General features: G+C 46.3%; 1 protein-coding gene across 1 annotated transcript in view; it reads left to right on the top strand.

The window, feature by feature from the left end:
• LOC124481167 (prickle-like protein 2) overlaps positions 1-13,453 on the top strand; it is a 47,290-nt gene extending 33,837 nt beyond the window's left edge. The window contains exons 3-10 of the mRNA XM_047040997.1: positions 6,934-7,117; positions 8,981-9,094; positions 9,391-9,528; positions 9,855-10,058; positions 10,256-10,442; positions 11,154-11,308; positions 11,413-12,214; positions 12,423-13,453. Of these exons, the coding sequence (XP_046896953.1) occupies positions 6,934-7,117; positions 8,981-9,094; positions 9,391-9,528; positions 9,855-10,058; positions 10,256-10,442; positions 11,154-11,308; positions 11,413-12,214; positions 12,423-13,450 (2,812 nt within the window). The 3' untranslated portion in view covers positions 13,451-13,453. The remainder of the gene's footprint in view (positions 1-6,933; positions 7,118-8,980; positions 9,095-9,390; positions 9,529-9,854; positions 10,059-10,255; positions 10,443-11,153; positions 11,309-11,412; positions 12,215-12,422) is intronic.
• The last annotated feature ends 721 nt before the right edge of the window (positions 13,454-14,174 follow it).

The raw sequence follows: 14,174 nt of genomic DNA, 5'->3' as shown, positions 1-14,174 counted from the left end.
CCCATTAATTACTGCTTTCGAGATCCTGAGAATTTTTGTGTGTCTGTAGGTAAGAGAGTTCTACTTTCGGTTTCAGGAACAGGCCCCCAGCAATTAGAACATCAAGGAGATACATGGTAGTGTGGGTGTGTGTGTGTATGTGCATGTGGAAGTGTGTGTACCTGTGTCTGTTGCATATATGAAATGTAAGGCTCTCGATCAGTATATTACTGTATCAAAATAAATGTGAATAGCTGTATCCATTTATGATACAGTGTTAACAGAGAATGTTCTGGAAAGGCTGTCAGGGCTTCCACTGAGGCTTTCTCCCTTTTTTTTGGCATAATGGTTTATAGATTTTAATGTCGTCTCTGTAAAACTCATTTTTATATAAGACTTTAATAAAAGAAAGTCTATGACGTCAAATAAACGTTTCTACATCTTTTATCAATTGATCAACTAAATGCAGGCAATTGGATAGAATCCTCCTGGTTTTTACTCTTTGCATATTGCTACTTCTAGTTCCCAGGCACTTCAGTCATGTAGCTTTCATTCCAATAGGGTCATGTGCTTTCAATTAATGTCTCGTTAAGGCTGATCCTTAAAAGCTGTTTAAGTATTTAATCCCCTTGATTGGATTATGATCTGATTGGTGCTGTATATAAACTGTCCACTGTTATGTGGTAAATACTTTCTTTCACACAGTCCATATTCAGGATCACCTAGTCCAAATCACCTAGCTTCATCATTGTTAATTGCTTCCAACAGAATTAAGTTCAAAATACACTTTCAAAACCCACTTGTAGGTCCTGTATGTTCTGCAGAATGTTTTAGAAATCTTATCAGAGCTGTTGGCTGCCCGACTGTGCAGGAGTGGAACAGCAACATACTATAGTGCAGTAGCTGTGTTTGAACTCATGCACATCCAGTCTTACTGTCCTTGAATGTAATCTCTACACCAGGCTTCAGAGGGCCCACAGTGGCCACATCACACACACAAACATACATCTGTCCCCAAGGACCTTCAGCCATGTAGCATGTATCTTAGCTTAGGAGGAGGAGATCAGAGGGCGGGGAGAGAAGAGGGGCAGAAACAGAGAGGCTGAAACCTGGACAAATGGATTCAACTTGATCACATCCCTAAATTGTTCCACAAAAAATATATTCAAAACTTCACTCCCCTCATCAACAAACAATTCCTTTCATATTTTATAACATCACATCTCATCTTTCCCTTTCTGTCTCTCTCTTTCTCTCCCTCTCTCGCTGACTTTTCATTATTTGATCAGCCATTGCATCTGCATGTCTTCACAGTTAAATAAACAAATGACAAATTTCCTGTTGACTCCCGCCAACGCTGCCTTCCTGTAATTGAGTTTTCTCTCTCATTACTCACATCGACAAGCTATGGAGACTTGGACAAGGGTTACCGTAGCTACTCATCCAACCCGACACCATGACGACCTGCGCCACTTGCATACCACAGGAGTTGGGGTGGCTGGTTGGTTTGCAGTGTGTGTGTGCGTGTGTACGTGTGTGTGTGTGTGGGGCGGGGGGGTCTGACGTTGCTCCTTTCCTCTCTCCCTCTTTCCCTCCCCCCTCCTATTGCTCTTCATTATTAATCAGGGCTGGCTGTGAGTTCGGGGGGGTGGGCAATACCAGCCGTTGACATTTGTGCTGGTGTAGATGCAAGGGGGGACTTCAACACCAACACAATGTGTGGAGTAGCAGGTTAGAACCCCCCCTTCCTGCTTTGGGGTGTGCTGCTCCTGATTCACACTATGAAAATGTCATGAGCTTTATTCTGCTTATTGTAGTACAGAGGAGTAGAGATATGATGACATTCTACCAAATCCCAACAGGAGTTTAGTGGTTTATTCCTTAAAGACCAGTCAGTGTGTAATTGGGTTTCTGCCTTTGTGAGCTTTGTCCTTCACAACTGGGTTAACCCTAAATCACTTTAGCATCTAGTAGTGTGAGCCTCAGGTTATTACACACAACTTCTGTTCCAGCAGTTACAGAAATAGTATTGTCATTGGCAGGTACGATAAAAGCTGTCTGCCCAATCAAGTAGCAAAAATATGTTACTTGTTTAGAGAGTCCACTAACTCCTGAAGCCTGTGTGATTTGGATGCCCTTTTACTTCAGGAAACTCATAGGGGTGAGTGGGCTGGTGTCTGGCTCTGTGTTAGCTAGTTAGAACCACAGAGTCCTGTGAAGGGGAGGACAACTCTGCACATGTGCACACAAGTTCATCAACTCTCTGTACAAGAGAACAGGCACTCTCTATTTGGATAAGTTATTCTACATCAGCCTTATCTCGTATGAATATCAATGATGTTCTAATCCAGAACTAGTATCAGCAACCATGCACTTACGTCACTACTGCCTGCCATTAAATCAAATCAAATCAAATCAAATCAAATGTATTTGTATAGCCCTTTTTACACGCAAGCATGTCACAGAGGGCTTCACATGCGCCCATAGAACTGCCCCTCAACCAACCTAAACCCTCAAGGAAGACAAGGAAAAACTCCCAGAAAAACTCCCACCGGGAGAAAAAATGGAAGAAACCTTGGGAGGAGCAATTCAGAGAGGGATCCCCTCCTCCAGAGACGGTTGGTAAGAGAGAGGAGCAGAACACAAGCTAAACATAGTCATACAGTGTCAATGGGTTTTGAAACACCAAAATCCATTGTTCGGCTTTATAGACGTTGGATGGGACCGGGAAACTCGCTGTTGGCCGTCATGGAGACTGGATTCCGGGTGACGACCTGGTTCAGCGTAGGCAGACCGACGACCAAGCAGGTCCTGACAGCTCAAACCCCCCACACCACAGGGAATGTGTGGGGGGGGGGACAGAGAGGAGAGCAGGGATTAGAGAATGCCAGGAGCAGCTAACAGTTACAGTCATAATAGAATGAGATCCCCACCGGTCAAGTGTGGACTACTGCAGCAATTTAACAGAGCAAAAAGGGTATTTGATGCAGCCCCACACACCAAAACAACGACAGCCCCCCTCAGTTGGAACATGAAATCTGTTCCAGGGGAAAGAACTCTAAAGTAGGTTATACTTATACGAATAAGGATGAAAACAACCAGTCCCCCGTTGTCTCCAACTAGTAATAAAAACTATAACAGTAACAATATACAGCAACGGAACTATAATAATAATACTTACAATATACAGTAACAGGTTTACTTTATTTGTAACATCTAGCTGGGCAATGTGAACATAAGCTATAATTAAAATTTAAAAGTTACATGTGATACACACATAGGCAAGCACACACCCCAGGTTTACATAGAAAGTACACACATACTTCCCTTTAACAATCATAGAATTGACTAAACAAGAACGTTTTTAATCTAGTTTTAAATGTCGAGACAGTATCAGCTTCCTTAATTGAGATGGGTAATTTGTTCCAAAGAAGAGGTGCTCTATATGAGAACGCCCTACCTCCAGCAGTTTTTTTCTTAACTTTGGGTATTACCAGATAGCCGGCATTTTGAGATCTTAGAGTCCTTGCGGGGCAATAGGGTGCAAGGAGACCGGAGAGGTACAGTGGTGCCAATCCATGCAGAGATTTGTAAGTTAGTAGTAGAACTTTGAAATCAGCTCTGGCTTGGATAGGGAGCCAGTGTAAAGAGATAAGAGTCGATGTTATATGATCAAACTTTCTAGTTTTAGTCAATAGTCTAGCAGCAGCATTTTGCACCCGCTGTAAGTTTTTTAGGTAGGTAATTGGGAGGCCAGAGAACAACACATTGCAGTAGTGGAGGCCTCCTTCTTTAGAATATATTTGATTATTCCCATACAGTCTTAGTACTTCCGGATTTTCAATTTAGCTTTAGTTGACCTTTAAGCTAATCAGTAATTTATGCATTTGTGTTACACTTCTCTCGGAGTGGCCACAGGGCACATTATGAAAGTGTTTGATGTTTTACAGTATAGCAAAGGAAGGACACTGCGTGCCTAGAGGGGGAAACAAAATCAGTCCCTTGTTTAACAAGAGGAGCACTATACACATACAGAGACACCCACAGCTGTTGAAAATATCGAATTCACACATTGAATATTCTGGTTTTAATATTTAATTAGATGAACTGAACACACAAAGTCCTTCAGCCACTGTAACATTCAGTCATTAGAAATTAGACAAGAAATAAAGAGAGATGACGAGAAGAGAGGCTGTCTGTTTCATCAAGGCAGCAGGTAGCTTTATTAGCCCTATAGATCTGTCCATTCTGGACATCAATGTCACTGTGCTCTCTGTCCAGCTGTGAAGACTGTCAGGAAACAGCCTGAGGGATGGTGATATCTCCTAATGAGCTTCTCGGAATGAACGAAGGAACATTTATATCTTACGATGCCTGCATGTATGCGTAGATAACTCTGGACGTTTTTACAAGGCTTGTTCTATGCTATAATCTCCTTGCATGTGCTTATATCAGAGTGCTTGTGAAGAACAATTATGATGCTTTGTCCTCTCGCTCTACACTCCTAGCTACTTGCTGACTGACGCAGAGTGGAGGCGAGGAAAGAGTGAGAGAAAGGAATGATGCCACTTCATGAGACAGGCAATTTCAGACTTATGTCCTCAGCGAGTACAGGACAGGTCATGATGACACTTAAGTTATGCACATTCTGACTGGCATTGAGGATTGAGTGAACAAACTGATGTCACCAGTCAATGTTTGGACTGTGTGGGTTTAGCCACATCTCATGTTTCACACCAGCTTTTTGATGCTTTGAGATGAAAGATGTTGTACACAAGCGTTTTGTTGGAACCTTCATAAAGATGAATCCTGATGATACTAGAAGTCAAAGGCAAGATGATGTTGGTAATCCGTCGGTCACATGATGAGCACAGTGCTCTGACTGGCAAGGTTCTGACAGTGAGGAGTTAATGCAGCCTTGGTCAAGCTCCCTTCGTAAGCCCAGCACCTCCTCTCATGTCAGCTTTTACATAAATAAAAGCTTTCTTTCTCTCTATCACTCCCTCCCGCTCCCTCTCTATCTCTCTCTCATGCACACCCACACAGAGCCTGTCAGATCCACACAAGGATGAAGGGAGGAGGGAAAGGGGGAAAGTATGACACGTGAAAAAGAAAAATCATTTCTCTTAGCACTGCATCAACAGCCGTCTTTCATTTTCTCTCTCTCTCTCATCCATCACCATGTTTTATCCATCTTTTCTCTCTCTCTCTTTTCTTTCTCTCTCTCCCTCTCTTTCTCTTCCTATTTTAGTTGTCTGTGTATCTTCTCATACCTTACAAAGCTTTGGAATGGACTGCAGTTCAGTAAAGATATAATATGCTAATGAAATCAGGCTAATGAGCTACAAAACCCCTAATCACTTCTAGCCACAGCCCTTCAATCTTTACGGCTGTCTAACTGATCAGATCAAATCAAATCAGCTAGACGGACATACAGACAGACCTAATGGGGCTCTGCGAGTGATAGTTACCTTTCATGGATATGATTGAGTGATGAGCGATGGATAGCCCAATGTCTCTTGGCAGACATGAACAGTGTACACACACTAGATCAGACAAAAACACCAACTTTGACTGCTCGTGTTGCTGGGCCAGATCACAGGATTGAGTGCAAAGACAAAGCAACCACTCAGTAAGAGTACGGGTGTGTTACGTCAAACACACCCTCTCACCAGGTCTCCCTGGGGGGCTGCTCTCCACTCAGCCTCCGTACATGGGTGATGACGTAACAGTAACCCCTCCCCCACCCACCCCACCCTTCCACACACACACACACACATACACACACACACACACACAGACACACACAGACACACACATGCACTCACACTATTTTATTTTCAGCGGCCATCTTAGGTATGAAGTGTTAAACACTCTGCTGTACTTGCTGCAGGCTGACTCACTAACTCTCAGTTTATGTGGTTGAATTCTCTTTTGGTATGTCACCTTTATACACAAATTTACAAAACCATACATTGACATGTTTCCAGAAACTTGTAAACTCTGAGAGCTTAGTATAGCTGTGGATCCTTCTAGAAAGCACCAAGAAGATGGTAATAAGGCTCTCTGCTAGAGGAATGTTGTTGTTGCTGTATCTGTCTTCCTCAGGTCCATCATGTGGGACTGATTCTGTCGCAGTCACATGATGATCACTCCAGGACCAAAAGCACAGTTTTGCTTAATATGATCATGAGCTACATATGGGGATGTTTGTTTGGGAAGTTGGGTGATAGGCCCACTAAGAATACATTTCCAGCTCCAGCTCTTACTCCACCAAATGTGTCAATTGTTCCCTAAATGAATTGCCTTTCAATTCTATATTTCTGTTGATGGCAGCAATACCTTATGCAGTTAATCATTCATGCATTAGTAATGTGTGCAGCTGTTTCTCTCTCCAGCCACATCCTTTCTCCCTTTTCACCCATTGCCTCTGCACTGATGATTATGATTGATACAAATGATCTAACAAGCTCATTCTAATCTATACTGTCGACACTTTTCTCAAGCCATAACCATGATTGATTTGTAGATAGCATGTACATATACATTGATATGTTCTTCATTTGTAATATAGAAGGTATTATAGAAGGTAGTTCTGAGATTCATATTGGCAAAAGCCTTGAATTCATTAAACTGTTTAGTACATGGTGTGCCAGGTGTGTGTGTTTCCTCACTAGCTGTATACTGTACAGGCATAATTGCCTCTAATGAAGTGTTTATGTTTAATATTCGGTGATTTCACTTCCCATAGCCCTGGTATATACCACTGGGAAAATTGATTCTGCAGTATGCAGCTGCAGTCTGGAATGCTGATAAGAAACTCCCCCTCCCTCCCTCCCTCCCTCCCTCCCTCCCTCCCTTCTATCTATCTATCTATCTATCTATCTCTCTCTCTCTCTCTCTCTCTATCTCTCTCTCTCTCTCTCTCTCTCTCTCTCTACTCGTCATTTGCAGGAAGATCTGTGTCCACTGTAAGTGTCAGCGAGAAGAGCATGTTGTGACGACCATGCCTCTGGAGATGGAGAAGAACGTCACCAAGCTGATGTACGACTTCCAGAGGAACTCCACCTCTGACGATGACTCCGGCTGTGCCCTGGAGGAGTACGCCTGGGCGCCTCCCGGACTCAGCCCAGAGCAGGTGAGGACACACCCAGACAGCCCAGCAAGGCTTCACACTGCCCCACACTGGAACTAATGGAACTGTATCGGTCAGGACAATTTCATTATTTGTAGCTGTGTGTGTGTGTCATATCCGTAATGATTTGAGCATGGGACTCACTGATTGGTGTAACAGACAGATAACTGTCTTTAAAATCCCCTTTATGGTGCTTAAGAGCCAAATGTCGTCAGAGAAAGAGTCGGGGGTGGGGGTCAGATGAACAAACGAAGCATAGAAAATTAACTGTCAAACATTTCATGGAAGAGTAATTGTGAAGAAATTAGTCAACTGTCATTGTTGGAGATGAAACAGTGTGAGCTCAGAGGGTCACAGCCTAATGAAAAGACAACCATGAATAGACCACAAGGTGGTGGATAATTGGTTTATTGTCTGAGTGGCATACCTGCATGCTGTTTGTAATTATCCAGGCTTTTTCTGGAAAAAAATAAAGTTAAAAAGATCTTTACATTTGATTTTTTGAGTGTAGTTTGTTTGCTGTAGACCAAATGAATCACTGACCATTGGAAATGTCACACATCTTAATTCTCACGGGAGCACAGCAGATGGGGGCCTCTGTGCTGTCAACCATACAGCAGGCCTGGTACCAGAACCAGGCACCAACGCTCTGTCCTGACAATTCTATCATCACGTCTAGAAACAATAAAGGACAGTTAAACCTGTCAGAGAAAAGGATGTAAACGTGATCAGTTATTTCTTGATAGAAGAGCTCTGTCCAGTTAATAGGGCTGTGATGTTTTTGTGCTCTGTTTCCATGGGATTGGAGTTAAAAGGTCTGGCTTCTGAGTGCAGCTCTACAGTGGCTGTAATGCAACGGCCCTCCTGGGGCTCTGTTAATTGATGACAGGCAGGCCATGATGATAGTTATTTACTGGAGGCAGCCATCTTGACAGGATGCTGTGAGATGCAGCAGCTCACCCTCTACCAACCGGAGATGAAGGCAATTGAGACTGCCTGTCTTTTGAGACTAGGTTAGAAGTTTGTTCACTTTTGCTCAAACTGAATTGTTATCTAATCAAGGAACTCAGAACATTTATTCTGTGGAAGCAGTTACTCCACTGACAGGGATCTATTTATTGAGTGATAAAATAATTGGCTACAATTAAAAGAAGCTTTCCACCAGTACCGTCATCAAGTACAATGGAAGGTTATTTGAATGTTTTTTTAAGATTGGACACAGAAAGGGGAATGGTTCAATAGCGGACAAATTTGAGTATTATGTACCGAGACTGCTCATTGTTCTCCAGTGCTGCCTCTGCTGCAATGCCTCTAGATTCTATTTTCCTGATGCTTTTAGTCGCAGATGCTGTCTTCAAGGGCAAGGTTTATGGAGGACAGAACAATAACACAACTCCATCATTGACCAGAGAAAATTGATTGGTAACAGCTTTCAGGTTTACCTGTGAGGATCCAACCATTACAGATCCCCAGTGGACATGGTCCTCCTCTAACCTGATACCATGTGACTGTAAATATAGAAAACACTGATACCTCATCAGTAAATGTTAATACCTCATTATAAAGCTTAGCTGTATGTCGAGTGATCATTATAGTTAGGATATTAAAGCTGTTATGAGTGCTTTTTAAAAGGCAGAATTACTCTTAATGGGAAGAAGCTATTACATTGTAGATTACAATGATAAAAATTACTTCCAAAAGAACATTTAACATGCCTGGGAGTTATCCAATCAATAATGGTACACATTAAATTTAAATTGCAATCTAAAACAATAATTTTGTACATGACTAAGTACTGTGTAGAAATACAGTGATAAAAATACCTTAATGTTAATACATGTCCTGTTCTGTGTGTTTGTGTGTCAGGTGCATCAGTACTACAGTTCCCTTCCTGAGGACAAGGTGCCTTATGTGAACAGTCCAGGAGAGAAACATCGCATTAAACAGCTGCTTCACCAGCTCCCCCCACATGACAATGAGGTACAGGAAGACTCTCCACACCCCTAAAAGAAATACTAAGGAACATTCATTTACAAAAACAGCAGATATAGGTTAAAAAAATATGTTTGAAATCATTCCTATAAAATTTCTGTTGTTGATTGATCTTGCCTGGCACAAAGGAACAAAATAATCAAACCCCACTGAGTTTCCAGACATCCTGTAAATAATTTCACATACCTTTTGACCTTGACCTGAAAGACAACCAGCACTATACAACCAAAGATGATCCATCCTCACCCCCTGAGTCTGAGCTGCTGTGTGGTTGTGCTTCCCAGGTGCGCTACTGTAACACCCTGGATGAGGAGGAGAAGAGAGAACTCAAACTGTTCAGCAACCAACGCAAGAGAGACAACCTGGGCAGAGGCAACGTCCGACCCTTCCCACTCACAATCAGTGGGGCTGCGTGTGAACAGGTATGGGTTACTGTCTGCCTCTGAATGTCACTGTCTTCCATCTACCCTGCACCTGACACTGACATTGAGTCTGTGCCACCACTGCATCATGTGGAATCAGACTCAATGCTTGTCTTAATGAGATGCATGTTTCCCCTCCTTGAGCCTGCCTTTTGATGTCATATCAGAGGGTTTGAAATAGCAGCCCTCAGTGATCAGATTGTGCACTTTACATTTAAAAAGACTGGATTATTCATTTCATGTCACTGATCTCCCGCCCACCCGTTTTCTCTGCTCTTCCATTTCTCCCTCCCTCTCTCTTTCCACCCCTCTTCACTCCGCCTCAGTGTGGGGGGCAGGTGAACGGGGGAGACATTGTGGTGTTTGCTTCTCGGTCGGGACACGGCCAGTGCTGGCACCCTCACTGCTTCGTCTGCAGCATGTGTGAGGAGCTACTTGTGGACCTCATCTACTTCTATCAGGATGGGAAAATCTACTGTGGCAGACACCACGCTGAGAGGCTGAAGCCACGCTGCTGTGCCTGTGATGAGGTGAGGGCCTCTGGACTTTGGTCCTCAGGGATGGGGACGGGGGGACGGGGGGGGGAACTAAAGAGAGCCTCTGTCTTTATTTAAAATAATCAAGGTTTAACAGTACTTTGTGTCTTAGTGTTGGAGATAATCTTTTCTGGTGATAGTGAGGTATTTCTGTGTAATTGTTACTGATGAGAGGTCTTTCTGTGTTACAGATCATCTTTGCTGATGAGTGCACTGAGGCAGAGGGCCGACACTGGCACATGAAGCACTTCTGCTGCTTTGAGTGTGAGGCCACTCTGGGCGGCCAGCGCTACATCATGAAGGACGGACGACCTCACTGCTGCAACTGCTTTGAATCCCTCTATGCAGAGTACTGCGACGCCTGTGGAGAACACATAGGTACACGACCAGAGTAATGTGCCTCTCTCTCTCTACACTCTTCCAGCGCATATCTATTCACTGAATGGCACGCATCCCAACCACATCCCCAACATAATCAACATCTGGATATGAAACAATGACCTGTAGATGTAGTGTGAGTTGAGTTGTGCCGCCCCTCGCCCCACGGCTCGCTCTCAGCAGCGGGCCTGCAGCTGTGGGGAGACAGGGCAGAGTGGAGCAGGGAGGTGTGGGTGATCATTATCCTTCCAGGACCCAGTATGAATAGAGCGAACAGGGATCCATTCAGAACGGAGCACACCACGTTGTGACCAGATGGAGCCTGGGAGAGATGATTTCTTTCCCTGGCTCAGGGGGGCTCCAGTCAAAGCCCTTACAGTAAAGGCTGCCGATGCATAGTGCTGGGGTGGGAAATCACGGAGACCCTGTCTACAGGGAAATGAGTCCCATTGTTGGTGTTGTATCTCAATTCTTTCAGTAAATGTCATTAACATATTGAGGCGCATGTTTACATATTAGCTGTGAGTAAGCTAAATCACCTGAGACTGTCTGCTTGACTGTGTTCATTACAAAAGGGTGTTACAATCTTGCACCAGACATAATGTCTTCATATCAGTCCTTAAAGTTAGATCTGTCCTCTGCTTACTGATGTAATTTCTTCTTTCTCTTTTTCTCTTTCTCTGCTTCTGTTTCGGTCTCTTTTTGTCCTAGGAATAGACCAGGGCCAGATGACGTATGACGGGCAGCATTGGCACGCCACAGAGGAGTGTTTCTGCTGTGCTCGCTGTAAGCGCTCCCTGCTGGGACGGCCCTTCCTGCCCAAGCAGGGACAGATCTTCTGCTCTCGTTCCTGCAGCGCTGGGCAGGTAGGAGACACTGCACTTTACTGTAGAACTACATGTTTATTTGTCATATATAGTGTAAATAAACAGTAATAATATCTAATCACTTCAACCCATTGATGGATCAGGATCCGGATGAGTCCGACTCCTCGGACTCAGCCTTCCAGAGCGCCCGCTCCCGCGAGTCTCGCCACAGCACCAAGATCGGGAAACAGGAGCGTCGCAGCGCTGATCCAGATCGTAGGAGTGCCGAGGTACGACAGAACCCCCCACCTCCCATGCCGGACCGCCTCTCTGCTGAGCTGGACCCCATGTCTGTCCAGATGGACCGTCTGAGCCTCTCCTCTAGCCAGACCCCCAGCCGCACGCCCAGCCGCACTCCCAGTCGCACTCCTAGCCGCACTCCTAGCCTGAACCAGGTGTGGATGAGCCGGGACGAACCCTACCCCCCTGCCTACGAGGGCTCCCCCCGTGACCCCTCTCCCACGCCCACACCCCTGCAGCTCCTGGGGCAGTGTAATCCCAGGCAGGGCTACAGCCCCAGCCCCAACTCCCACCCCCCAGCCCAGAGCCCGGTCAACCCGGGGAAGAGGCCCGAGTCCTGGGTTAAGGAGCAGGGCAACACCAAGAGGACCCCCATGGCTGCACTAAGAGGACACTCCTTCAACGAGAACTGGATCCACCACAGCCAAGATGAATTTAGGCCCACCAAGCTGCGGACCCAAATGAGCTTCAACGAGATGTCCAGCCAGAACCAGGGGTTCCCCGATAAGAGAAGCATTAGCCTGCACGGCTTTCAGAGGGACAGCCGCCCCCCTCTGACCAGGAACAGAAACCCCATCAATGGCCTGAGCTTCAACGAGCCCCTCACCCCTCTGGAGCAGACCCCCCACGGCTCCATAGAGTCCCTAACCATGTCCAATGCCACAGGTAGAGTACCCTTTCACCTTTGATAGAATAGTTCTGCGCTGTTCTGTGTTTGTGTATGTGTTTCTGACCCCTGCTGCACACTAATTTCCTTTTGAAGGATAAATAAAGTTGAAAGTTGAAAGTTGAATAGAGAAGAACTAGTAAGGCTTTAATTGCATGAACAAAGGAATATAAGATCAACTGTGTGTGTGTGTGTGTGTTTCCCCAGGTAACTCTCTGGATGGGGGTACTAAGCGTCAGGAGCACCTGTCTAGGTTCTCCATGCCGGATCTGAGTAAGGACTCAGGCATGAACGTGTCGGAGAAGAGCAACATGGGCACACTCAGCTCCTCTGTCCAGTTCCGCAGCACAGAGTCCCTGTCCTCCTCTCGGCCCTACGGGAACCTGGACGCTCCTCGGGTGGGATACCCCCTCCAGTACTGGGACTCCCCCCAGCCCCCGGCCTTTGAGGGTAAAGGTTGTGTGGGGCTGATGGGCAGCAGTGGTAACCTGCGACTACCGCCCCTGAGTGAGAGAACCCCCCGTCGACGGGTCAACGCGCCAGATCCCGTATCCCAGCAGCAACCGCAGCAGCAACCCCCAGCGGGGCGTCGCAAGCACCACCGTGGTAACCCCGGCAACGGCCACCATCGCAGCGGGCGCCACCACAAGCGCTCCCGCCGCTCTCGTTCTGACAACGCCCTGCACCTGGCTGCCGATAGGCCAAGCCACATGGTGGAACCGCCCCATCGCCGTGTCCAAGAGGACTATGATTGCCTCCCCTCCGGCCGCACAGCCAGGGAGATGTTTGGTCTGGGGGGTCTCGGCGGGTACAGACAGCAGCCCTACAGGCCCTGCCCTCGCACCACCTCTGACCTCACCCTGCAGAACGCAGGTGGGGCCGGCGGCCAGCCCCAGGGTCTCGCGGGGCCATACTGGGGGGAGGGCTATGGTGAGGGAGGGGACCCCTGGTGCTCCAGCTGCTCTTCATCCTCTGAATCTGAGGAAGACGAGGGCTACTTCCTAGGTGAGCCCATTCCCAGGCCTGTGCAGCTGCGTTACCTTAACAACGAGGAGCTACGCCACCGCTACAGCCCTTCTGGTCTGGCTGGGCACCCTGCCCTGCACGGCCCCCTGCATGGCCCCCTGCACGGGCCCCTGCATGGGCCACTGCACGGGCAGCATCACCACGGCCAGATGCATGGACAGCTCCACACACGCCACAGGAGGAAGAGCAAGAACTGCGTCATCTCCTAGAACCAAGAGAAGCAGAGGGAGGGAGGGGAAAGAGAGTGGGTGGGAGAGAAAGTGACAGAGAGACAGAGAGATGGGAAAGGGAGTGGGAGGGTGAGAGGGAAAGGGAGGGAGAGAGAGAGAGACCAAAGCAGTGTGTGAAAGGGACAGGGAGAGGTAGGTAGAGAAAGAGGGAGTGGGAGGGTGAGTAAAATGGAGAGTAAAAGAGAGCATGTGTGAAACAGAGAAAGAGAGTTTGAGGAGGGATGATAAAGAGATGCACATGTTTGATGTGTGTGAGCTTACACAACTGGTCTTGCATTGGGGCTATTGTTTGTGTACACCTCCACAGTATGACGTTGTCATAGGCTGAGCTGGCTTACACAACTGGAATGTTTACAATGATAGAGAGGGAGTCAGGTGACTTAAGGTGGCACAAACAGAACATTATTGGTATTGTCAAACGCTTAATATTTAGCTTAAGAATGGTTTAGGCAAATGAAGGGTAAACTATAAGTGTGTGTACAGTGTGTGTGTTCTACAGTTAAAGGAGCTCATTGAAAAAAAGCATTCTAATTAATGAGGAATAATCACTAGCAAAAAGCCTCAGCACACACTTCAGGCCTGAAGTGTGTGTGTGTGTGTGTGTATGTGTGTATGTGTGCGTGTGTGTGGTACGTTTACCCATAGACACATGCTGGTGTGTATGCTGTGGACTAACCAGACTAATCAGAAATCAACACATGAT

This window comes from Hypomesus transpacificus, chromosome 18 (genome assembly GCF_021917145.1).
Source record: "Hypomesus transpacificus isolate Combined female chromosome 18, fHypTra1, whole genome shotgun sequence".
Taxonomy (NCBI): Eukaryota; Metazoa; Chordata; class Actinopteri; order Osmeriformes; family Osmeridae; genus Hypomesus; species Hypomesus transpacificus.
This window is presented reverse-complemented; position numbering and strand designations above follow the sequence as displayed.